The sequence below is a fragment of the Pelophylax lessonae genome, assembly GCF_965119305.1.
Source record: "Pelophylax lessonae genome assembly, chromosome: 5".
Taxonomy (NCBI): Eukaryota; Metazoa; Chordata; class Amphibia; order Anura; family Ranidae; genus Pelophylax; species Pelophylax lessonae.
The window spans coordinates 441,461,451-441,486,995 of NC_138772.1; the positions used below are offsets into that span (position 1 = coordinate 441,461,451).

The 25,545-nt window shown below is 43.4% G+C and overlaps 1 protein-coding gene across 1 annotated transcript in view; it reads right to left on the minus strand.

Annotated features, from left to right (window-relative positions):
* Positions 1-25,545, minus strand: part of MYBL1 (MYB proto-oncogene like 1) — a 75,709-nt gene that overhangs the window by 17,502 nt on the left and 32,662 nt on the right. The window contains exons 7-10 of the mRNA XM_082258003.1: positions 20,946-21,020; positions 18,822-18,929; positions 11,571-11,804; positions 7,732-8,058 (exon numbers count right to left, since the gene is read on the minus strand). Of these exons, the coding sequence (XP_082114129.1) occupies positions 7,732-8,058; positions 11,571-11,804; positions 18,822-18,929; positions 20,946-21,020 (744 nt within the window). The remainder of the gene's footprint in view (positions 1-7,731; positions 8,059-11,570; positions 11,805-18,821; positions 18,930-20,945; positions 21,021-25,545) is intronic.

A 25,545-nucleotide genomic window follows, 5' to 3' on the forward strand; every position in this document is an offset into this window, starting at 1 on the left:
TCTTATATCTTTTCATGTGACAACACTGAAGAAATTACACTTTGCTACAATGTAAAGTAGTGAGTGTACAGCTTGTATAACAGTGTAAATTTTCTGTCCCCTCCAAATAACGCAACAGCCATTTATGTCTAAACCGCTGGCAACCAAAGTGAGTACACCCCTAAGTGAAAAAGTCCAAATTGGGCCCAATTAGCCATTTTCCCTCCCTGGTGTCATGTGACTCGTTAGTGTTACAAGGTCTCAGGTGTGAATGGGGAGCAGGTGCGTTAAATTTGGTGTTATCGCTCTCACTCTCTCATACTGGTCACTGGAAGTTCAACATGGCACTTCATGGCAAAGAACTCTGAGGAACTGAAAAAATAGAAGTTTTGTAAGAACTTACCGTAAAATTCTTTTCTCCGAGTCCTCTGACAGTCGCAGCCCGTTCAGATGTTCTTCACTATTGGGTAATGCGCCCCCTCTTCAGGGGCAGGCTAGTTTGTTTAACTCTTTTTTGTCAAGTTTTCACTAAGACACACCTCTAGGGGGCTGTCCCTCACGACATTACCCTCAGCCATTCAGTGCTGCTCTTCAGTTTCGTAGCAAGCAGTATAGGAAGACAACTAACCCCAAAATAGAGGGGCAGGGGCTGCAACTGTCAGAGGACTCAGAGAAAATAGTTTTACGGTAAGTTCTTACAAAAATTCTATTTTCTCTTACGTCCTCTGACAGATGCAGCCCGTTCAGATGTTCTTCACTATTGGGATGTCCCAAAGCAGTCCAGGTGTGAGGGGTGGAAAAAAAACGCAACCAAAGAATGGCAACGTGTCAACAAGGACAGAGAAAACTGAGCCAACAGGGCAACAGCTCATCAGGAGCTAACCCCAGAACAAAAATCACCCCACGAAGAGAAAAAAAAAAAAAAGTCTCTTCAACAACCCAAGAGGCACTCACAGCTCTAGTAGAATGTGCCCTCACAGGGAAAGGAGGCACCTGACCCTTCAGTGAATAGGCCTGAACAATAGTCTGTCTGATCCATGAGGAAATGGTTGCAGCGGATGCAGCCGAACCCTTCAGAGGTCCCTCAGGAAGGACAACCAGAGAATCAGACGTCCTAAAAGACTCCGCTGCTGACAGGTAAAACCTGATCGTCCGGACCACATCCAATGAATGCAAAGCAAACACCTTGGGATGCTTGGGCTTGGCACAAAGCGAAGGCAACACAATATCCTCGTTGAGGTGGGAATCTGACTCCACCTTAGGGAGAAAAGACTGAGTTGGTCGTAGGACCACTGCATCCCTATCAACAACCAGATAAGGTGAACGGCAAGACCAAGCTGCCAGTTCAGACACTCTGCGAGCAAAGGCGATAGCCACCAGGAAAGCTACTTTCTGGGACAACACAGGCAGAGAGATTTCTCTGATGTTCTCAAAGGGAGGCCGTTGCAAAACGGACAAGACCAAATTCAGGTCCCACGGAGGCAAAGGAGCCCTCCGTGGTGGACCCAGATGACTCACCTCTTGAATAAAGGTGCGAATCAGGGAGTAAGTCGCCAAGGGACGCTGGAAGAAAATGGCTAAGGCTGACAATGGACCTTTGATCGTGCCCAGTACCAAAATGCTGTTCGACACCTTCCTGCAGGAAGGCCAAAACCCTCGCCACCGAAAAGGAGCGACAAAGAAAAACCCTCGCGACTCACACCATGTAATAGACGCCATTCAGGTACGATGGTAAATCCTCCTGGAGCTAACCTTCCAAGCTCTCAGCAAGGTAGGAATGACAGCATCCGGGAGACCACCGTCTCTCAACAGCCATGCTGTTAAAAGCCAGAGACCGTAAGGCGGGATGGAAGATCGGCCTTTGAGACAGCAGATCTTCACTCAGAGGTAGCCGCCAGGGAAGCTCTAGGACCATCTGCACGAGGTCCGCGTACCAAGACCGACGAGGCCAGCCTAGAGCTACCAGAATTACCTGCACCTGTTCCAAAGCCAAACTGCGGAGGAACCTGGACAACAGTTGAATCGGAAGGAAGGCGTAAATCAGCCAATACCGGTGCCAGGGCACCACCTATATGTCCGCGGCATCCGCCAGAGGATCTCGGGCCCTGGCCGCGAACCTTCCCACCTTTTTGTTGAGATGAGACGTGAACAGATCAACGTCCGGAGTCTACCACTGGGCACACAGGGGACTATTCCCCCTGATCCAAGGACTAAAGACTGAGATAATCTACCTGCCACTGCTCCACTCCCGGAATGTGAACAGTGGAGATAGCTGGAACGTGCGCCTCAGCCCAAGTCAGAATCTCTGCCACTTCCTTGGCCACCTGGGCACTCCTGGTGCCCCCTTGGTGATTGTTGCAAGCCACAGCCATGGCATTTTCTGTTTTGAACCCGAACCAGGCGACCGTGCAACCAAGTCGCCCAATGAAGCAGGCAGAGTTTGATCGCCCTGAGCTCCAGAACATTCATCAGCAAGGAGAATTCCTACGTTGACCACGTGCCCTGGGCACTCAGGGTGTCCAGTACACCACCCCAGCCCCTCAGGCTGGCATCCGTGGTGATCACCATCCACAACAGGGGCAGAAAAGGCTTGCCCTGGCTCAGAGCGGGTGACAGAAGCCACCACGAAAGCTCAGACCTCGAGAGACTGCTCAAACATATCCTGTTCAGGAACTGTGGATCCTTGTGCCATCTGGCAAGAATCTCTGCTTGCAGAGTCCTTGTGTGAAACCGTGCAAACAGAATAACCTCGAGAGCTGAAAACATCAGCCCCAGGGACCTCATGCAGGTCCGTAAGGATGAGAGATCGTTGTCCCTGAGGGACCTGATCTCGCCCTGTAAAGTCCGAAGTTTGTCCTCCAGGAGAAACACTGAGCGGAGTCCAAGATCATGCCCAGGTAACTCAGGTGGACTGACTGGGTCAGTGCTGACTTCTAAGAATTGATGGTCCACCTGAACTCCTGGAGTGTCTGAACCGTGACCGTCAGATCGCTTGACAGAGTGGCACACGAGCTCGCCCTCAACAGGTTGTCGTCCAGATAACCGAGGACCGCAATCCTCCTTTGCGCAGCAAAGCCAGCACCGGGGCCAAAAAACCTTGGTGAATACCCTGGGAGCCGAAGCTTACCAAAGGGTAATGCCACAAATTGAAACCGGTCCTCTATTACCGCAAAACGGAGAAACCGTTGATGACCCTCGTAGACAGGGATGTATAGATACGCATCCTTTAAGTCGATGGAGGCCTGAAGATCTCCTTGATTTAAAGACACCACTGCCGACCGGATGGATTACATCCGGAACTTCTGCACCCACACAAAGCGGTTCAGAGACTTGAGGTCCAGCATCGGACGCACTTTGCCCTCCCTTCTAGGCAGCATGAACAGGTTGGAATAGAACCCGCAAAACCTGTCCCGCTGAAGGACTGGTATAACAACTCTTTGGGCAAGAAGATCTGGCACAGCCCCCTTGAGATCTCATAAACAATCGGGAGACAGACGGATATTTGACGGAAAGATCCTGTCTGCGAGGCGAGATCGAATCTCGATCTTGTACCCTGAAACAAATCAGTTCGTGAACCCCCTTGTCCTGAAATTTGGACAACCCGGGTTCCTGAACAAGACACAGACGTCTCCCCACCTCAGAAACGGGTGAGGGTTTCCCGACAGGCGGAAGAGTGGGCCGCCGCACCGGACTGACCGGTCGTGGGTTCACCAGACCAGGACTACTAGTCACCGCCAGATGCCTTGATGGATGTTCCTTCGTCCTGTGCCCGAGGCACGAAGGGGCCCCCCATAAGCCTAGAAAGAAGGGCCCAGCCAAGGGCCCAGCCCAGCGCGGGGTGATTACCCTGTGCGGCTCGGGGCAGGAGGGTACTCATACCCCCTGTGAGACCCTTGACAACCCCAACCAAGGGGGTCCCCAAAAAGCCATTCCCCCAATAAGGGATAATTGTACACAATCTATTTGGAGGCATGGTCGGCCAACCAGCTCTTCAACCCAAACCATGAGGCGGAGCGCAACCCCTACCGCGGATAACCTTGTAATCCGCGTCACACAGGAACACCATGGCTCGGACCATACGCTCCACCAGGGCAATAAGAGTCGGAGAGACCCACTCCACCACCAAGTTGCGTATAAGCACTTTGACTCATTCCGTATCTGTGAAACCAACACGGAAGCAAACATAGGCATGAGGGGGGGGGGGGGTAGTCCGACACCAAATATATACGGCGGGAAACAGACACGCCCATCCATCGGGTCATTAAACACTGGGGGGAGTCCTCCCTGGGCACCACCATGGAGTTATTTAATCCGGAAACAGTGTGGTGCACCCCAGGTGACAACGTCTGCAAAAGGAGAGCGGCATTGAAAAACCGCTTAGGCACCGTCAGCGTGAGCTTAACTCGGCACCACTGTATATTCACCATGTTGTGAAACTCTTCGGCACCGGGGAAAACCTGACCCAACTTCTGGGCTGTGCAGGACCCGAAGGAAACCCGCTAACCTGAATGGGTGGGCTCATCATGCAAAATTGAAATTTAAAATTGTGAAAATGTTTCTGACAGAGCGAATAGGCAACCAAAGCACGTTCCAACGATGCAGTGGCGGAGGAGGACCCCCCCTCCACCTCCCCTACTGATTGTGTGGACTGGAATCCCTCAGGGGGACACTGTCCGTGGCAACCACATCAGGCTCAGAAGATGATGACTGAGAGGGCACCGGCCGGTACTGAACCGTACACTGTGACAACATTTGTAGCAATGGCTGCAGGTAGAGGTGCTGTGGATAGGTGCTCTGCATGTTCCGGAAGCGCAAAAAATAGATCAGCGGGTAAAGGGTTAACCTAGGACTCATTTTGGAAGTAATACACAAAAAAAAAAAAAAAAAAAAAAAAAAGGGACACCGGCCTTTTAAATCAGCGAGTTTGCACCGCGATCCCGCAACTGCCGCCGGAGTTCCCCTTTACATTGATAGATTAACTGAGGGAGCAGTGGATTTTTGGAAAAAAACACCCAAAATGCATTAAAAACCCCCAAATGAGAGAGACACATGAAAGTGAAAAAACGCTCACCCCTGCAGTAACTGAAGATGGATGAAGGAAGTGACATCATCCACTAGAGGCAGACAAAAATGGATGCCAATACAAGTCAATGGGGAAAAAAAGCACAGGGAAAATGGCCGCCGCCCTTTAGGCGGCTGCCCACATCCAAGATGGTGCCAAATACAGCAAGAAAATGGCTGCTGCCCTCACAGGGAGTCAAGCCAGGCTCCCCTTACCCAAAATGGCGGCCAAAACAAACGGTACCAATTTGTCAGGATACCAGGACCTGGCCGCTGCAGGAATCTACCAGGAAGACCCCCAGGACAAGGTAACAAGCTCCCCCACCCCCCAATGCCGTGTTTACCACAGAACGCCCCCAAAAGGGGGCAGGGAGATAGGGACCTTCCAAACCAGCCGGGGGGGGGGGGGGGACACTACAGAGCCCGCATGTTCTGAAACCCCCAAGGAGTGGGCCCACAACTCCCCCTCAAGTGATGGTCCCAGGGACCCAGGGGGTAGCATCATTCACCATACCACGGACCGCTCTGATACGGACCACCTTCCACCCTGAGTGGGGGTGCCGTCAGCCAAGGGGGGGGGACGCTGCAACACAGGGCATTCAGAGTTGAGACGTCCCAGCGAAGAAAGCTCTACACAGGCTCGTCCCCATCCACAGGGGCACCATCGTGGTGAGGCCTGGGCGGACAACAAGCTGCACACGCTCGCTGGTAAGGCTGGGACACCATACCGATTTAGATTATCCAGTGCGAGGCCCAGCCCGGCTGTTGCTTGTAGTTCTCCAGGAGGATCCCCATGACTAACTAGCGATAGTGAGTGAGGAAAATAAAATCAAAAAATTTTTCAAAGAAAAAAAAAAAAACTGAGACCGGAGTCCCAGCTGGGAAACCTAGTCCAACTCCTAATGCTAGGCAGCAAGAAACTGAAGAGCAGCACTGAATGGCTGAGGGTAATGTCGAGAGGGACAGCCTCCTAGAGGTGTGTCTTTATTTAACTCTTTTTTGTCAAGTTTTCACTACCTAGCCTGCTCCTACAGAGAGGGCGCATTACCCAATAGTGAAGAACATCTGAACGGGCTGCGACTGTCAGAGGACGCAAGAGAAAGAATTTTTGCACTACGTAAAGATGGCCTATGCTATAAGAAGATTACCAAGACCCTGAAACTGAGCTGCAGCATGGTGGCCAAGACCATACAGTGGTTTAACAGGACAGGTTCCACTCAGAACAGGCCTCGCCATGGTCGACCAAAGAAGTTGAGTGCACGTGCTCAGCATTATGTCCAGAGGTTGTCTTTGGGAAATAGACATATGAGTGCTGCCAGCATTGCTGCAGAGGTTGAAGGGGTGGGGTGTCAGTCTGTCAGTGTTCAGACCATGCGCTGCATTAACTATGGTTTGCATGGCTATCGTCCCAGAAGGAAGACTCTTCTAAGGATGATGCACAAGAAAGCCCGTAAACTGTTTGCTGAAGACAGCAGACCATGGACATGGATTACTGGAACCATGTCCTGTGGTCTGATGAGACCAAAATAAACTTATTTGGTTCAGATGGTGTCAAGCGTGTGTCGCGGTAACCAGGTGAGGAGTACAAAGACATGTGTGTCTTGCCTACAGTCAAGCATGGTTGTGGGAAAGTCATGGTCTGGGGGCTGCATGAGTGCTGCCGTCACTGGGGACCTACAGTTCATTGAGGGAACCATGAATGGCAACATGTACTGCGACATACTGAAGCAGAGTATCATCCCCTCCCTTCGGAGACTGGGCCGCAGGGCAGTATTCCAACATGATAACGACCCCAAACACACCTCCAAGTCGACCACTGCCTTGCTAAAGAAGCTGAGGGTAAAGGTGATGGACTGGTCAAGCATGTCTCCAGACCTAAACAATATTGAGCATCTAGGGGGCATCCTCCAACAAAAGGTGGAGGAGCTCAAGGTCTCTAACATCTACCAGCTCCGTGATGTCATCATGGAGGAGTGAAAGAGGACTCGAGTGGCAACCTGTGAAGCTCTGGTGAACTCCATGCCCAAGAGGGTTAAGGCAGTGATGGAAAATAATGGTGGCCACACAAAATATTGACACTTTGTGCAAAATTTGGACATTTATACTTAGGGGTGTACTCACTTTTGTTGCCAGAGGTTTAGACATTAATGGCTGTGTGTTGAGTTATTTTGAGGGGGCAGCAAAGTTTCACTGTTATACAAGCTGTACACTCATTACTTTACATTGTAGCAAAGTGTCATTTCTTCAATGTTGTCACATAAAAAGATATAATATTTACAAAAATGTGAGGGGTGCACTCACTTTTGTGAGATACTATATATCTGTATCTGATCTCTCTCCGTCCATCAATCTATCTATCTAAATATGCATTTTAATTCCTATCTATTTACTAATGCTAGCAGTAGCAGGATTAAAAATAGTCAATATTGATTGAGAGAGTTTAGTTCTGCTTGAAGTCAATGTGATAGAACAGCAAACTTTCATCCCTTGTTGCCTCTACAGTTGAAGCGCTTATTTCACTACTGACATTTCTAAATTTGCTACTTTAGGTAAAAAGACCCTTTCAAGAGGAACAATTTTCATAAACCGTCAGCTTTTAAATGGTAAGGCAGGACCAGGAGACGTCAGAATCTGATGAACAAGCAAAAAACCATTGGAAGCGTTCAAATCAACAGCAATGAGTATACCCACCTGTGATGGGGAAAATGGGATGGATTTTACTGGAGTGTTTCTTAACATGGTATTGTTGGCATCATAGACATCATTCCCTTTTGTAGCAAGTGGTAGCCTCTGCTGACCTTTCTTCAAAATGGATGTAGATGTGTTATATTTTGGTGAAACGGAAGTTCTTAATACATTTTTACTGTCCTCACCAACAGTCACCACATCAATAAGTTCAGAGCTACTATCCTGTGAGGAATCTTGAAAAATCTGAATCATTTTTAGTGGAGTAATTCTGACAGAAGTAACGTCAATGGATTCCTCAGCATTACTCATTGCACTCCATGGAGTAGGATCCTGTTTGGATGAAAATCAGTTAAGTAAATAGATTTGTATAGCTGGCCCCTGCAGTGTATAATGCAAGGAGGCTCAAATTGTTTGTCACTTTGCCTTTTATGATTTCCACTTCTGAATTACAATAAAAATAAATACAAACACACTTTTTTTTTTGTACAACTAATGAAAGCCATACATGGGTCGAATTCTGAATGACTTTTCTTTAGAAAATAAGAAACTTTGTGCATTTTTGTGATCTGTTGGTGCCACCATTGATTTCGTAATTCAACCAACCAATCCTTCAATTTCCCCTGATGTTGCTATTGTCATGGACTTGCAATAGAGCTTGGCAAGCTTACCTGTACCTTCATGTCTGTATTAGAGGTCAGACTGCATTTCTGGATCCTTTTTATCACCTCTACTTCCTGTTCCTGCCCCGCCCAGGTCATCACAGGAAGTCTATATTAACCAACGCACTGCAGGCCTGCTTTGCTGTTCAACAGTATTAGTTTCCTGTTCCTGTTTGCCGTGTGCTTGAAATTACTACTCTGTGTACCAACTTTGGCTTGTCCCTGACTATTCCTGTTTCCCTGTTATCCTGACCTTTGGCCTGTCCCTTGACTACCCTTGTCTGCCTGTTACCCCGACCTTGGCTTGCCCTTCACCATTCTGTGTGTCCTGAGTGGCTGCTTCCCTTCACTCCCTACGGAGCGTGACCTGGGGGACCCCAGGGGCCGTGACCTGGGCCCAGCTGCAGCGAAGTCCATCCTCACCACTAGAGGCACTGGTGAACACCTGCTGGGTCTTAGACTCCGCACCCTGGGGAATCTTGGGTTCACGTTCTGGTCCATCCGCAGCAGTCTGCTATAGAGTTCACTACCTTGCGCTGCGCCCCTGCCTCCAACAGGGTGCAGTTGTCACCTGGCCACAGATGACCTGACAGCTATAGAAAATAAATTTCATGGCCGGGAATCTTCTTTTCTTGCACTTATGCACATTTCTTTTTTGATTATATTTCGCACGATTCTCCCATCATGGATTAGAAAATAGTTTGTTCTGCAAACATTTTCCAACATGCCGATCACTCAAATTTGATGGCCGCACGAAAATTGGCCATCGCTGTGGCCCACTAATGGTGCAAAGTTCGTATGAAAATTCTTAGATAAGATTTTCGAAAGAAAATTACTTTGGAATTTGACCCGTGTATGGCCGGCCTAAGAACACAGCTGCAAGTGGTGGTGAGCAACATCTAAATCTTAATTTTATAAAGAACAAAATCATAAAAGGCCTCGTACAGTTTGAGTACAAAATCATGCGGATTCCACTCAAAAAAGGTTACAGCCATCCAGAATGTGCCTAAGTGAATTTCATGCTTTCAAATGTGACATTTCGATGTCCAAAATGAATCAAGGAATGAAAATCCTAAACCTTGGAAACCTAATAAAATTATATCTCCGGCATGATTTGAGGATTCTTTGCCACCTGGACTCCATAACTGCAGCCTCAGTTTCCCAGCATGCTAAAATCTAAATAGAAATTATTAGCTTATGCAGACCGCAGAAAAAAAGAAAAAAACTATACAAAAAAAAGTTGCCGTCACTCCAAACATTTTTAGGTAAATGGGTTGTATGGAGCATTCTGTAGCCATCCAATATAGTTCTTAAGCCAAACTCTGATTTTCCCATTGGTCCAAATTAACAGATTTGCTTACCCATATATTCACCTTTTTTCATTCAATGCCTCAGCGACGCGAGCTTAAAAAAATACCTTGTACTTCCGGATAAAAAGGAGCATGTGACAGCTGAACTAATCAGTAATGATGAGCTAAGGCTTGTTTAGATTGTACCCACCAAGAAACCGTCACTGCACGCCACCAATCCTAGGCAGCGTGTGTATGTGCAGCTGCGGGCCGGGAACTGCCTCACTGCCTATGATTGGCGGTGTGCAGGGACGGTTTCCTGGCAGGTAGGATCCAAACATGCCCGAGCCCATCCCTACCAATTAGAATAAGCTACAACTCCGGTCACTGCATCTGGTGGTTGAACAGAGCAAATTTGGTGCAAAAAGAAGGCAAGTAAGGTTACCAAAACTTCCAAATGAAATCTGGAACCACACCCACAAAATCATGTTCCCTTTTGTAGGCATAGCCAGAAACCCACACCCTCTTTTTTAACAAACCAATTAAAACAATTTGTCATAGTCAAACATTCGAGCTATAAAGACAAAATTAACAAATTTTAAATAGGAGGCACCAAGATATGAAGGCATAGTTGGGAGAAACGACTAGAAGGTATCAAGAAGAACAAATAACTGTAGGCACAGCTAATAAAAAGTGTCACTTAATATTGTATGTCCTGCAGTGTGGGAGGTCACAAGTAAAGCAGGGGTTGATTTACTAAAGCTGGAGTGTGCAAAATCTGGTGCAGCTGTGCAAAGAAACCAATCGGCTTCAATTCTTTTTTCTTGTCAAAGCTTAACTGAACAAGCTGAACTTATGCCTTGTACACACGCAACGATTATCGGCCGACCGATCGTCCGACTTTTGTCCAAGTTGTGTTTTGTTGGTTGGAATGTGCCTAGACTGCACACGAATTTTCTCTCAAAAATCTACTTCAGAAGTGATGTCATGTGCTGGTTTACTTTCCGTGTGTTTTTTCTTCTCTGAGCATGCCCAGTCTTGCTCATCAGATTTTTGTCTGCCGAAATCTGTACGACTGACGGAAAATCGGCCGTTGTGTTGACTGCCAACAAAAATTTTACAGCCTGCACACCAGATTTTTTTCGGCCAAAAAATCTGGAGTCGGTTGTCGAAAGCATCATACTAACAAGCCGAAAATCGGCCGATCGGACGTTGGCCGAAAATTCCCGGCCAATAATCGATGCGTGTGTACGAGGCATTAGAAGCGGATTGGCTACCATGTACAGCTGCACCAGATTTTGCACTCTCCAGTTTTGGTAAATCATCCCCCACCGAATTCAGCTTTCATAGTTGAGTGGTAAGGAATGCATATAAATATTATATATTCTGTTTAACTGAAGTTTGAAAAACTACGGAAATTTACATGTGCAAATTTGTCCTTTAACACAAAATATTTAAGTGGCACAAAGAAGTTTTTTTTAGTGTCAGTACATTTCAGTGTGTACTCTCAATCACCCCTTTGGGCCCCCATGCTCAGTGTTGGCAGTTAGTGAAGATGGCTGTGATTGGCAGGCCACAACAAGCAGCACCCCCCACAGTGAGTGGAGATCCCTGCATGGAGTCAACATTCTTATGCATCCAACCTCCATTAAACCTCTGAGCTCTAAATAAATCAAACCCTTTGGATTACCCTTTGCATTTTCACAACATTAAATAGACTTCCAGGATAAAATTGCACTATTTTGTTATTCGGTGGATTACAATAAAAAAATAAAAAAGGAATAGGGTTTTGGTGGTACGTTCCACCTCAAATTTGAATCACCATCATTGCAATTTATAATATTTTAATTCAAAAAAGCAATGCCCTTTTTACTTTATCTCAAAAACGACTCACCGGATCAATTAGCTCTAATGTTTCAGAAAACTCTGGGATGACATCCAGAGTTGCCAGCAAAGGATTAGGTTCCAAGACAACAACTTTATTTGGAGAGAGAAGTTCACAAGACAGGCTCCTTTTCTCTTCTATACTGTAGAACTCACTTGTCTGTTCCTCTAGACTGTTGAGTGTGGTAGAAAAGGTATCATCACTAAGGAAAGTGTCAGACCAACTTGAGAAACTTCCAGTCTGCTGAAACAGAAAGCGGTATAAAGCTTTGAGAACAATATAAACAAGAACAGTGAAGGAGAAAATTAGATCTAAAAACAACATGGCTGCAGTCTTAAAAATAATAAACCGTTGTGATAGACAAAATGCAATACACAAGAACATCAAATCAGTTTTCTGCTTAGACCAGTAATAGTTTTTGGTTGCTATGGGATCACTGGATTTTTCACCTCACTATTGGTCCTTGCATTGTCTTGTTGATTAAGAGTGCATGCATGTAAGACTATGAAGGGTAATGGACAATGTAGGGACTATAGAATGTTGTGAAAAAACAAGCAGGTTCAGCAGGGATGGGCCAAATTTCCATCAGTGTGGCCATCCATGCTCCAAAGAAGCCAGTCTTTTGATCAGCTTCTGTCAAAGGAGAATGTTGCAGCCATTGACCAATGCATTTTGGCAGTAGCAGCTGCAGCGGTCAGAATACTATTTCCCAGCAGTGGGAGAGCTTGCATGGATGGAGGAATCCATTTTTGTTTTTGCATTCAGCCTGCTGGCTGAATGTAAAAAACTATGCTCCTATGACAAGCTTTAGAGACTAGTGTCTAACCAATGGGAAATCTGCTGAACAGCCATAATGTACACTACAGCCTAGAACAGGGGTGCCCAAAAGATGCCCTCCTGCTCTGGAATGGCGGGTCAGCAAGCTTAGATCGCGGGTTGCCGACCTGTTATCCCCAAGCATCAGTGTTGTGAATGGAACTGGCAGTAGAGGAAGCAAGGTCACATATGCCGATGTTTCCTCTAAAGCGCTGGCTCCCGTTCCAGGCAGAGTAATACCAAAAGGCACAGGGGTGCCCAAAAGATGCCCTCCTGCTCTGGAATGGCGGGTTGGCAAGCTTAGATCGCAGGGTTGCCGACCTGTTATCCCCAAGCATCAGTGTTGTGAATGGAACTGGCAGTAGAGGAAGCAAGGTCACATATGCCGATTTTTCCTCTAAAGCGCTGGCTCCTGTTCCAGGCAGAGTAATACCAAAAGGCACAGGGGTGCCCAAAAGATGCCCTCATGCTCTGGAATGGCGGGTCGGCAAGCTTCGATCGCGGGTTGCCGACCTGTTATCCCCAAGCATCAGTGTTGTGAATGGAACTGGCAGTAGAGGAAGCAAGGTCCCATATGCCGATGTTTCCTCTAAAGCGCTGGCGCCTGTTCCAGGCAGAGTGATACCAAAGGCACTTCACCTGGGACAGCAACATTTTTTACAGCCGTCGATTCCTGCCGACTTAGGAAGTGAAGAAAAATTAGTTTACGAAAATCACAGTCTGGGCATCACAGCAAATGACAGCCATGGGCATATTATCAGAGTATTGCAGAGCTTGGGCATATATGAGCAATGGTTTTGCAATGGTTATTAGACAGCTTTCACACTGAACCACAGGTGCAGCGCAGCGAGAGGTTACCGGCACTGAGCCATAAACTTCTATTATATTCTGTGGGTCTGCTGCGCTCTTGAATGCAGGAGTTTTGGTGCAGTACACCTGCAAAATATAATAGAATTCTGTGGCAAAGCACAGGTAACCTGCAGGACATCTGCAGGTGCAATGGGCTGCCCCTGCGATGCAAGTAAACTGTAGCTCATCAGTGTGAAAAAAACCTTAGGCCCCTTTTACATGATCGGTCCAATCGGGTCTGTCTGCCCATTTTCTCTTTTTTTGATTGTGATTAAATGGTGGATAAACATCGAACGAGGATTGGTCCAACTGAAAATGATGATCCTGATAGTTGATTAAAATCTTCATTAGTATATTAAAAATAAAAAAAAAATTGAAATTCTGAACCAATCTTTTTTAATTGTGGCCCATGACCAGTTACAAAATCACTGAAGTGGCCCTTGCTTTTCAAAAGGTTGAGCACTCCTGGTCAAGGTCACCTTCAAATATAAAGGATTAGCTAATTTACAAGGGGTTTTTTTTTTTTCAATAGTTTTAGATTTAGCTTGGTGGACAAGGGTCATCTACTGGCTGTTTATACCCCATGTCCTAGGTACTAACAGTGCGATCTCCTAGCCAAATTTCTCAACTGTCTACCCAGGACTTTTGGGTGTCCGTATCAACCTTTGAGTGTTGTAGCACCTCCTTTGCATTCTTCTTCATATACAATTAACAAAAAATATATCTTCTGAGAGATCAGAAACCCTTCATAATGGCCACACCAAGTATGAAGACCCATGGACTCAAGTGCAAAAGATCTTACAAACAGTTCCTGAAAGATACAGTGCATCCAGAAAATATTCACAGTGTTTCGCTTTTTCCATACTACGGAAAAGCCTTTTTCTAAAATGGACTTAAATTATTATTTTTCTCATAATTTTACAAACAATACCTTATGTACATGTGATTTTTTTTTTTGTTTTTTAATAAATTTGAAAAGATTTCAAACAAACTTCTTTCACGTTGTTATTATAGGGTGTTGCTTGTAGAATTTTGAGGAAAATAATGAATTTAATCCATTTAGGAATAAGGCTGTAACATAAAATGTGGAAAAAGTGAAGCACTGTGAACACTTTCTGGATGCACGCTATAACAAACTGTCAGATAACACTACACTCTAGCACCTACAGAAGATTAAATCATTTTGGGTGGACTGACCCTTTAAGTACCTAAGTGATTTGTACATAAAATTTTTTCAAAAGAACACAAAGTGAAATACCTGTATAGCGTCGCTCAGGCATGTTTAACTTAACACAGTACTTTAAAAAAAATTGGAATTTAGGTTGACCTTACACTGCATTATAGAAAGAAAATATACACAAAAATGTAAAACTGCTGACCAAGCTAAAATATTTTAGGACCTGAAGCAAAAACTGTGCACCTGGAATAAACGGTTCTTTGAGATCGAATACAAACATACATATATTTTACACCGCAGGCTGCATCTTTTTTAAAACCATAAAGTAATTAGGCGCCAAACTAGGAATTTCAAGAAAGCAAATGTATCCCGCGCAGGCAGTGCAATAAGCAAGACACTAATTAATAAAGCAAACTAATATATAATGCCACTGTAGGTATACTATACATTAATATCATTATCATCATTATTATTTTGCATCAGCATTCTAAAAGATAAAGAAATTGGAGATTGCATTGTGGATGCAGAGGTAAGCTTTAAAATGCATCTATCACCAATTAAAACTGAAATAAAAAATTGACTTTGCCCATGAGTTCCACACCTCTAAAAAACAAACTGCTTTTCAGAGGTGGTTTGGCAGGTGGCTGGAAGGTGATATATCATCCTGTGATCACTTTGTACAGGTTTCCCAGAGGTAGCTGCTCACACACATCTGTAATCTCAGCCCCAAGAATTTGCCGATTCTTACTGCAGGAACTGTATGCCCACAATCATCTGATTGGCACACTGGCAACTGTGATAGTAGTCCCCAGAGATATGCCTTGAATCGAACCATTTTGAAAAATTAAACTAGTTGGTTTAATTCAGCTTTAGATATACATTTGAAAGGGTTTTGTTAGAGCCGTTTGATAACTGCAAATAAAATGTTGATCCTGCAAGAAACCTACAGATCCCTTTCTCTGCCCTTTGTCTGTGCTGTGCTGTTGTCAGTTAGCATTGTTCTCTCTGGACTACAAAACACCTCCTCCAATATTATGGAGGAGAGAAAGAGGTGGTTTGTGGTCTGGTCTTCAAGTGACAACACTACTCTCCCATAAATATAGTACAATGAGTGGCAGATGTCCCCTTAGAACAGGAAGTAGGTTACTGGTAGGATCACCACCAGAAAATAAAGGAAGCCTGAATAAAAAAAAAAAACAAAAAGAAGAAGAAGAAGAAAAATAGAGAAAAAAGTAACACCAAATGCAGCCACCACATATAAGTCCCATTTCACACTTACACGTATTTCTGATTGTTTCACTATGCCTGACTATGCTCAACACGAAGAACATCCTATTCATTCAAAGTTGTCCTAGTTTGCATTAGGGTCTTTTCACACGGGCACTCCGCCCGGTGGACTCTTCCGATCTCCACTGAGCAGGCAGATGACAGCTCCGTCTCTGCTCACTGTGCTGAGACGGAGCTGTCAGATCCCGCGCTCTCCTCTATGGGAGATCAGGTGAAAACAGACCACCTGTCCGTTTTCATCTGATCCTCCAGATGGATGGAAAGTAGGGTTTTCATCTGTCTGGATTTCACTGACCGGATCGGATAGAAGCGGAAATGTCAGCGCTGACATCTGCCGCGCCATAAAGGTGCATGGAGCATCTGATCAGGTCTGCCTGAAAAACTGATAGGAAACCCGTGTGGAAGGACCCTTATATTGCTGCTCCAGGTGATCCTCTCACAACTCCTCAAGTCAGGTGCCAGCCCCGCTCACATGGAGCACAATGGAAGACCAGGAAAATCCAGACAGCTGCACGCCAACAATCCACTTTATTCTGTATAAACATTAAAACAAAATGACAGATGAAACAAGTACAGTGAGGGACAAGCAAGTAGATGGGTTTCGCGCTGGAGTCGGCGCTTAATTATTACCCCCCTTAATCATTAAGAAAGCGGAGTTCCCGCTTGCTTCTAGTCACCTGAAAAAGAAGTGGATAATTACGATTTTTTTTTTTTACTTTTATTGCAGAAAAATATACTCACCTTTCTTCCACTTCCTCCCTCTGCGGCCGCGGCGTCACTTCCTCTTTGCATTGATTCCTGGGAGCTGAACGTCATTGCTCCTAGGAATCAATGCGCCTGCACCGCCCCCGCTCGTCAGTTCCGGTGCGGGCGCCTCATTCCCTGCTAAACAGCTTCTGGGCATGCCCAGAAGCTGTGGAGGGATGATGGACCCGCACCAGAAGTGACGAGCAGGGCCGGTGCAGGCGCATTGATTCCTGGGAGCGATGACGTTCAGCTCCCAGGAATCAATGCAAAGAGGAAGTGACGAGCAGGGCCGGTGCAGGCGCATTCTGGGAGAAGAGGACACGGAAGAGGACGCAGAAGAGGACGCTCTGGCTTCAGCTGCCCACATTCGAGATGGCAGCGCTGGAGAAGAAAATATTCAAGGTAAGTATTTCTTGTAAAAGGTAAGTGCGAACCGGGACAGATTAGAGGCTATCCATTGTGGAATGTACTAGCCCTGACTGTCCCGGGGGTATTTTTATTGAAAATTTTTTTTTTGTGGCCGGAACTCCGCTTTAAGAACTGACTCCAACGCAAAATGTGTACCTGCTTGTCCCTCACTGTACTTGTTTCATCTGTCCTGTGGTTTTAATGTTTATACCAAATAAAGTGGATTGTTGGAGTGCAGTCATCCAGATTTTCCTGGTCTTCCATTGTTTCTGTTAACACTGTAAGCTCCCTCCAACTCTTTGGGATTTAGCAGATAAGGCTGCATTATAAAGTTGTAGCTTACCAATCATGTGGTGGCTGCATTTGTTTTCTAAAGCTTTTATCCTTTCACCCGGTGATCTGACCTGTAACACACTGCCTATATTAAAGTGTCCCTACTCTGGATGAAGGAGCAACAGGGACATCTTTGGACAGCAACATTGTCAGTCTAGGGCAGATGGCGAAACTTGGCACCCCAGATGTTTTGGGACTACGTTTTCCATGATGCTCCTGTACTCTGCAGTGTAGTGGAGCATCAAGGGAAACGAAGTTCCAAAACATCTGGGGTGCCAAGGTTCGCCATCACTGGTCTAGGGGGAGGGAAGGGTTAGATGTCTTAGCATATATCATCATTAATATTCAAGATTTATAAAGCACCAACAGTTTGCGCAGTGCTTTAAAATATAAAAGGAGACAGTACGATTACAATACCGTTCAATGTAGATTTAGATACACTAAGTGCCAGTTCACACTAGTGCGATGCCAGACATCACATGTGATTCGCACCGCATTGCTCTGCAGATCACATGCAATGTGATTTTAGCCATACAAACCGTATGGCTTGAATCGCATCACATTTGCACCAAAAATGGTGCAGGACCCTTTTTTTGGTTCGCACTGGAAGCAGATCGCATGGGTGTTCACACCTATCCAACCCTTTCCTGCACCATTTCACAGTTTGCACTGCGAACCAATCTGGGAGTGTCATTACTTTTACATTGACAAGCCCAGCGATTCGCAGATCTTAGCGTGAACCATGGTGCAATTCTGGGGAGATGCAGGAACTGGCACTGAATCGCAGGGTTTCCCACATAACACCAGTGTGAACTGGGACTAATTAAAGCTTAACTCCAGCTAACACTCTTTAATCAATTACCGCAACAGGTTTTTCCTTTTGGGATAAAGGTTTTCCAGAAGTAAAATGTGATCATTGCAAGCACCCGTCAGTGGTAAATGGTTTATCCCATCCCTCTAACTGCTACATCTATAGGATAGTAAATGGGATATAGGATAGTAATATTATATATATATATATATGGAAAAAAAAAAACACAAACACGTGGCATATTTTTCAACAGTGTAGTGCAGTGTGATGCAAATTACCACACTGCACCTCTGCGGCCATAAGGACTTTGTAAAAGTTTGTGATATTTCAATAAAGTTTGCATAAAAAACAAACATTGCAATGCACTGAGATTGGCACAGTGACACCGGTGGCTGTGTTCTAGTGAATGAGCTCTTAATCTAACACTAACCAATAAAATAAACGTAAAATAGCAGTAAAGCCCAGCAGGGGTTTTAACCCCTCCCCACACTAACCAAAAGGGCACACATTTTGTCTGAGCATACATTTTTGAAGTAAAAAAAAGTGCACCATTGTCCCCATTAGTACATGTTGTATAAAGCAAAAATGTTCTTGTCCACCTACAATGTACCATACGTCAAAGTCTTATTGTTTTGCGGTGACCCCTTGGCTTAGTATACAGAGTCACAGCTGTCACTTTCCCATACTGCCCTCTGTCACCGGCTTCGCTCAGCCACCAATACCACCACCAAGCAGAAACCTCAGCTTAGAACATCTTCAAGCCTTGAATTGAGGAAAGAGGCAGCAGCATGCAAGAAGAAAATAAAAAGAAGAGAGCACACAGCAATCTTACAGATGACAATCTCTTTCTTCTGACTTCATTCTCAGCTGACATAAGCAGCAACTCAAGTTCCTTTATCCGTTTTTCTTTATCTGGATCGTCGGCGTCAACAAATGGCTGCTGAGAGAGGCATGGAAGAGAACCAGAGAAGAGACAGGAGAACAGGTCAAGAAGACAGATAGAAGAGATATGACACAGTCTTCGTATAGGGAAGATCCCCATAATGAAAGTGATTGGGTCACAAGAAGACTTCAGCACAGATAGGCGATATGTTTTAATGCATATCATATGGCAGGCACCAAAAGCAAATCAGGAATCTACACTGGAACAAAATTCAAAACATAGCATATGTATTCTACTCTTACAGGTTAATCTCTTAAATTCTAAAATTTGCAACTAAAAAAATACAGCTATGACAATTAGACAGAATGAAAATAATAAGGGAAACTAGCGCCTAGGAGTACCTTGGAAGAAATAGAGAGCATTTATAAAAATAAGAATAACCTATCAGAAATGCAGCCAATCAACCATAGCGGTGCTATGTGTGCAATAATAAAAAATATAATTAGCGCAAATCCCATAGGTTAGTCTCGGTTATGTCTAATCAATGTGGTTTAAGTATTAAATCCTAATAATAATGTTGTTTTTATGTGAAAATTGAAATTAAATTTAATTGGACAATAATAATAAGTGCTGGTGCATGTGCAAACTGTGCAAATAAATATATCCAACTATAGTGAAAACATCTTATATCTTTTCTCAATTGATTGATTTGGGCATTAAAATACAAGTCTTCTACAAATAGACAACACATATTTAGACAACTGTTATTGAGAAAAGATAGAAGATGTTTTCACTATAGTTGGATATATTTATTTGCACAGTTTGCACATGCACCAGCACTTATTATTATTGTTCAATTAAATTTAATTTCAATTTTCACATAAAAAACAGGATTATTAGGATTTAATACTTGAACCACATTGATTGATTAGACATAAAAGAGACTAACCTAGGAGATTTGCACAAATTATATTTTTTAATTAATAAAACAAAATTCAATAGGTAAAAGCACTTATTTCATGAAATAATAAATGAATAAAAATAAAATGAACTAATAAAAAAATATTATACTACGAATAATAAACTTATACTACCAATAATAAAACTACCAGTTTACAATAACTTATAAATTATACTACTAATATAAAATATGAGTTCTAATAATAAATTATACTAATAAATAATAAAATTAGGTCTGTAACTAAACATAATTTAACCATTATGTGGCCCTATCACATGAACACAGCAAGAAAACCTTCAATACACCAGAAATATAGGCAGCTGAAGTTATTTGCTAATCCTCACTACTCTGTAAAAGTCAAGCTTGGCTCATCCCACTGCCACCTTCTGAGCTTCCTAATGGAAATCAAGGCCACCTATCACCCTAAAAATCAACTGATGGGGTAGCAGGAGCTGTGGTGTCTTACCTGGCTTTTACAGGAAAAGTTGAGATTTGCATAAAACTTAAGCCGTCTGTATCTCTAGATCTATTAATTGTTTAGACATGCAGTTTTCACGACAGTAACCTCTAATCATTTGTTTTATTATATGCTTATTCCAAATGGCAGATTCACTTTAAGTGGAGGGTGAAATCTATAGTATGCAGTGTGTCACATCTATATATTACTTTGTAGAGTCAAACAAGTATAAGAATGAGCCCCATCTAGGCAGATACAGATAGAGTGCTGGGGGGTCAATTCAATCAACTCAGGAGTGCGCCCACATGTGTACCCCAATAGCACACAAATTGGTGTGGGGGCACACAGAAGAGGAGAGCTGCTGAGAAAAAAAAAAAAAAGAAGAGGTTTGGGGCCACTCTGTGCAACACCATTGCACAGAGCAGGTAATTATAACAGGTTTATTATTTTAGCAAAAAAAAAAAATAGCTCTTACCACAATGCTAATATTTACTGGAAAATACCAACATTTGCACATCTCAACACTTACTCTACATTATTAATGGGAGAATGGGAGATTTTCAAGTCAACTATTAATTGGAGATTTTCTGTGCTGCATTGGACGTTCTTTAAAAGTTCTTTTTTTAAGCTGACCATTTCATACAGTAAACTTTACCTGAATAAAAGCAAAAGAATTCTGAATATTTTCTATGCAGCTGTCATCAACTGATACACAATGGTATCCTGGAACCTAAAAGGCAAACAACAAACTGGTTATTCTATGTTCACAGCTTACACTTTCATTTTATGACATCAGCATTGCAATATGATTTTACATTTTCACCTTATCGCACTAAAAGAACTAGTCATTTTATAGAGCATGGCTGCTGTTCTAAAATATAGGCTTTTATATTAAACAAATTCTTGCTCTCCATCCCTATAGAACACAACATCCAAAAGGAAGCTTGCTGGATCATTAAAATGTGGCAGCTTGAATTGCATTGCTACATGTAACAAAAACATATTGGTATCTTTAAGGCTCCATTCACACCTGAGCGTATTGCTTTCAGGCGGTTTTTTTTTTGGGCTTTTTTTCTTTTTTTTTTTAGGGTTTTTTTGCAGACGTTTGGAGGCAGGCATTGACATCTAACAAAAATACTTGTAAATCTGCCAAAACAGAAGCTCATGTACTTTTTTGAGCTTCAAGCGACAAAACGCTCATATGTGAACAGGGGCCATTGAAATGAATGGGATTTTGCTTTTTGGGCGTTTTGAGACTTTAGAGATGAGCGTTTTACGAGCTGAAAAATGCTCAGGTGTGAGCAGGACCTTAGTATGTTTTATTTATCAGCCCAACAAACCAACACAGGGCTTGAATATGAATGTTCATACAACCAGATTACAGAGGGAGCGTTATGGGACAAGAATGGAAAAACTCCAAGACAAAAACAATCTTTGCAGCCTACAACTTTGTAGCAAATCAGCCAGTGAACATTTAACAATACGACAGCTGGAATCGTAATCTGTCACCTTCTGTATTATTTTGTAATTGATTACTAAAAGCGGCTCCATTTGAAGGTCTGTTCTAGGTATGTAAACCTAATAAATAAATGTTCTGGTTTTAAAAGTGCCTAAAAAGGTAACATCAGTGCTAAAACACAGGTATCAAGTGCTAGTTTTATTCTTGAAAACTGATCCCCAAGCTTCACTAAACTCTTAGGATTTCGGATCAGGTTATACACGGAGCTTTAAATTCTCATAAGCCCATAACTGTAAAATGGCAGAACCACAATGGGTATGTCTGTAACATAAGCCCTCTAAACATGTGCCAAGGCAAACATTAAAGAAAATCTATGCTGATTGATATATGCGTGCTGACAATTGGTAACCTTCTGATATAGCGATTTACCTGACTGTAATATTGATTTAACGGCTTCAGTACATCCTGAGTCACTAACCTGCAACACTGGATCAGAATGACAGCCTGGCAAATAGCTTCCCCCCCCCCCCCCCCCCCCCATAAGATTTTATTGAAAGGGTCGAAACATACATGGAATAAGGATCACATGCTTAATAATAATAATAATAATAATAAAACAATGAACAAAAGCTAAATATTGTACATTATGAGTTATCAGAAGACAGAACATATTTTAGCATGTTTACATGACATATAGAGATTTTTGAAAAAAATGGAGGGGGATAAAAAAAAAAAAAAAAAGATATATAATTAGATAGTACTTCTACTACTACTTAACTTTGTTGTAAAGTCTGCTTATTACTATTGCTCTTCCGCATTACTAAGGTAATATTAGTAACAGTACTGAAGTGAAATCTTGGGGTGTGAGAGGAAAGATTAGAATAGAAATGTGAAGGAGAGAGAACGGTCAAAAACAGTTTCCTACGGTTTTTACTTTTCTTTTACACTTTTTTGGTGAATGGGTACAGGTACGATGTACCTGATAACCATTCACATTGGGGAAGGGGGATCTGGGGGCCCCTTTCTTAAAGGGGGCTTCTAGATTCTGTTAAGCCCCCCCACCCACAGACCCCCACAAATCACAACCCAGGGTCGTCAGGAAGAGGCCCTTGTCCCCATAAACATGGGGACAAGTTGCTTTGCAAAGCACCCACCCTCCCATGTTGAGGGCATGTGGCCTGGTATGGTTGGTTAGGGAGGGGGGGGTGCTTGCTCATCTGCCCCCCCCCCCTCCTTTTTGACCTGCCAGGGTGCATGCTCAGATAAGGGTCTTGTATGGATCTTTTTTTATTTATTTTTTTTATCTGTATTGCTGGAAGCCAGCAATATATTACAGCCGCGAGCAAGTTTAAATGACATTTTTTCTTTTAGAGATGTTAGTATTGCTGCAGCAGGCTTCATGCCCCATACAGTTGTGCCACATTACAGGCACGTTAAAGGAATTTTTCCATTTGTATGGTTTCACTTTAAGCATCATTAAAAATCACTGCTCCTTTAAAAAAAAAAAAAATATATATGTTTGCATTGATTCATGTCCCCAAGGGCAGTACCCGGGTCCCAATACACTTTTTATGGCAACAACTTGCATAAAATCCTTTAAAATTAGGACTTTTTATGTTCCTGTACCATAGACTTTAATAGAGCTTGCATATTCGCTAAAACGTTTTCCCTGTTTGAGATGTTCTGGTGCAAACCGAAAAGGGGGGGTGTTCAGCCCATCCCTACTCATCACTATTTCACTGATTTGGACTTATTTGGGACTATCATTTTTCATTTTAATTTTATGCTTACTTTTTATTCATCAAGACTTGTTTGGATTTTTGATTTTCACTGGTCACTTTTAGCGTGGAAATGTAGATTTGTATGTTTGTATGCAATTTGTCTAATTGTTCCTGTTTTTCTTTTTTTAGTCTGTCAGCAAGATTTCTATTTTATTATTACATGGGACCTCTCTGTGCCCTCTAGAACAGGAGTTCCCAAACTGTGGGTCGGGACCCACTGGTGGGTCGCGATGAGCCAGAAATCACTAAGAGCGGACCCGCCTAAATTGTGCTGTGCGAGCCCGCGCAAATTACAGCGAGCCAGAGCAGTCATATCGCAATGGATTCAGGACCCCGCCCACGCAGTTTACGGAGGCTGGTATGCATTTCCCACGAGGAGGATACTTGCATCAATGAGTAAGTATGTGGGCTGTTATGTAGGATATGTTCATGGGGTGCAGAGCCAGCTCCTCAGTCCTGCTGGCGGCAGCGGTTGTGGCTAGACTGGCGGCGGGATTCTCTCAGCTATAGCGGGCAGAGACAGCAGCCTCTGTGTCATAGTAGGACCAGATGGCCCGGCGGTGTCAGGAGTTCATGGCAGCTTCTGTGACCCCAGAGGGTCTGAAGGAGAAGATCCAGGACACCAAAGACCAGCATAGAGCTCCTCATCATGGAAACTCTGGGTGAGGGTTGCTGGGCCCGGGAGAGGGCAAACAGGGGTTTCACCTTCACTGTGGACCGCTGGGAGAAGGAGGGTGAGTACTATATAGCCTTATATATTAAGTGTATTCAATAAGAAACTGAAAAGTAGTAAATTGATATTTTTATTTTAACATCCCCCTCCCTTTAAAATATGTATTATTATTATTATTTGCATTTATATAGCGCCAACAAATTCTGTAGCGCTTTACAATATTCAATTACAAGCAAGTGGGTCCCGAAAAATAATTGTATTCAGAAGTGGGTCTCGGCCCAAAAAGGTTTGGGAAGACCTGATCTGACATACGGTAGTTATTTTAGTTAGTAGCACCTAAAAGGCCAGTTTTTCCAAAAAATTATATTTACATTATAGGAGCAGCCTGTGGGTTAGGTTAGCCCTTGGCTGCGTATGAGTCTTCGGTATTATCACATGCCATAATCTACTTTGTTAGGAGATTTGGGAATTACATATTTTGCCAGCTCCTATTACAGTCTCTACAATATGAAATAAAGAAAAAAAAAAAAAAACTTAATTGAGGAATTGTGAAACTATCATAATAAAGGCCCAAGAAGCTGGAAAGATCTCACAGATTCTTAGAAAGATGGAAGAAATTGTCAGGTGGTCTAACTTTCCATAATCCGAAAAAAAACATTTTGGGTGGCCCGACCATTTCAATACAGATAAGGTACAGACCACTAGTCTTTGGAGGCTGCATACAGGCCAAGTTTAGGGATGTGCTATAAAAACAAATATTATATCTCAGTGCTCTTTAGTCACTTTCGAAATCCTAATATGTGAAGATCGAGGGCCTTAAAGCACTTGAATTCTGAAGTCTTGAAGTACACAGTAAACCTATAATACTATAATATTTAACTTTGGTTACCTTATAACATTAGTTAGAATTAAACTCGAGCACACAGAAGTTCCTACTGCTATTAGTTCAGTGCTACTTGTAAATACCATAAAAGCCCTGGTTTTCATGGCATAATATGATATAAATTAGATACACAGATAAGAAGTCATAAGAAGCTTAAGGCTGCATGTTGACATACTGTGAAAAAAAAAAAGACAAAAAAAAAGACACAGAGCAGTCGAAGCGTGAATAAGAACCGGGAAGGTCATGCCAAAGAGAACAAAAGATTAGACATTTGGAAGGAGAATGCTCAGCTGCGTCAGACCTAGATAATCACAGAGGACTCTATGGAAATACAGCAGATCAGCTAGACATAGAGGGAATATTTCCTATGCCTCATACACCCGATTAGATAATCATACGACTTATTGTTCGCATTTTGTTGCATGATACTAGTATCGAATGTAACAATGCGTACTAAAA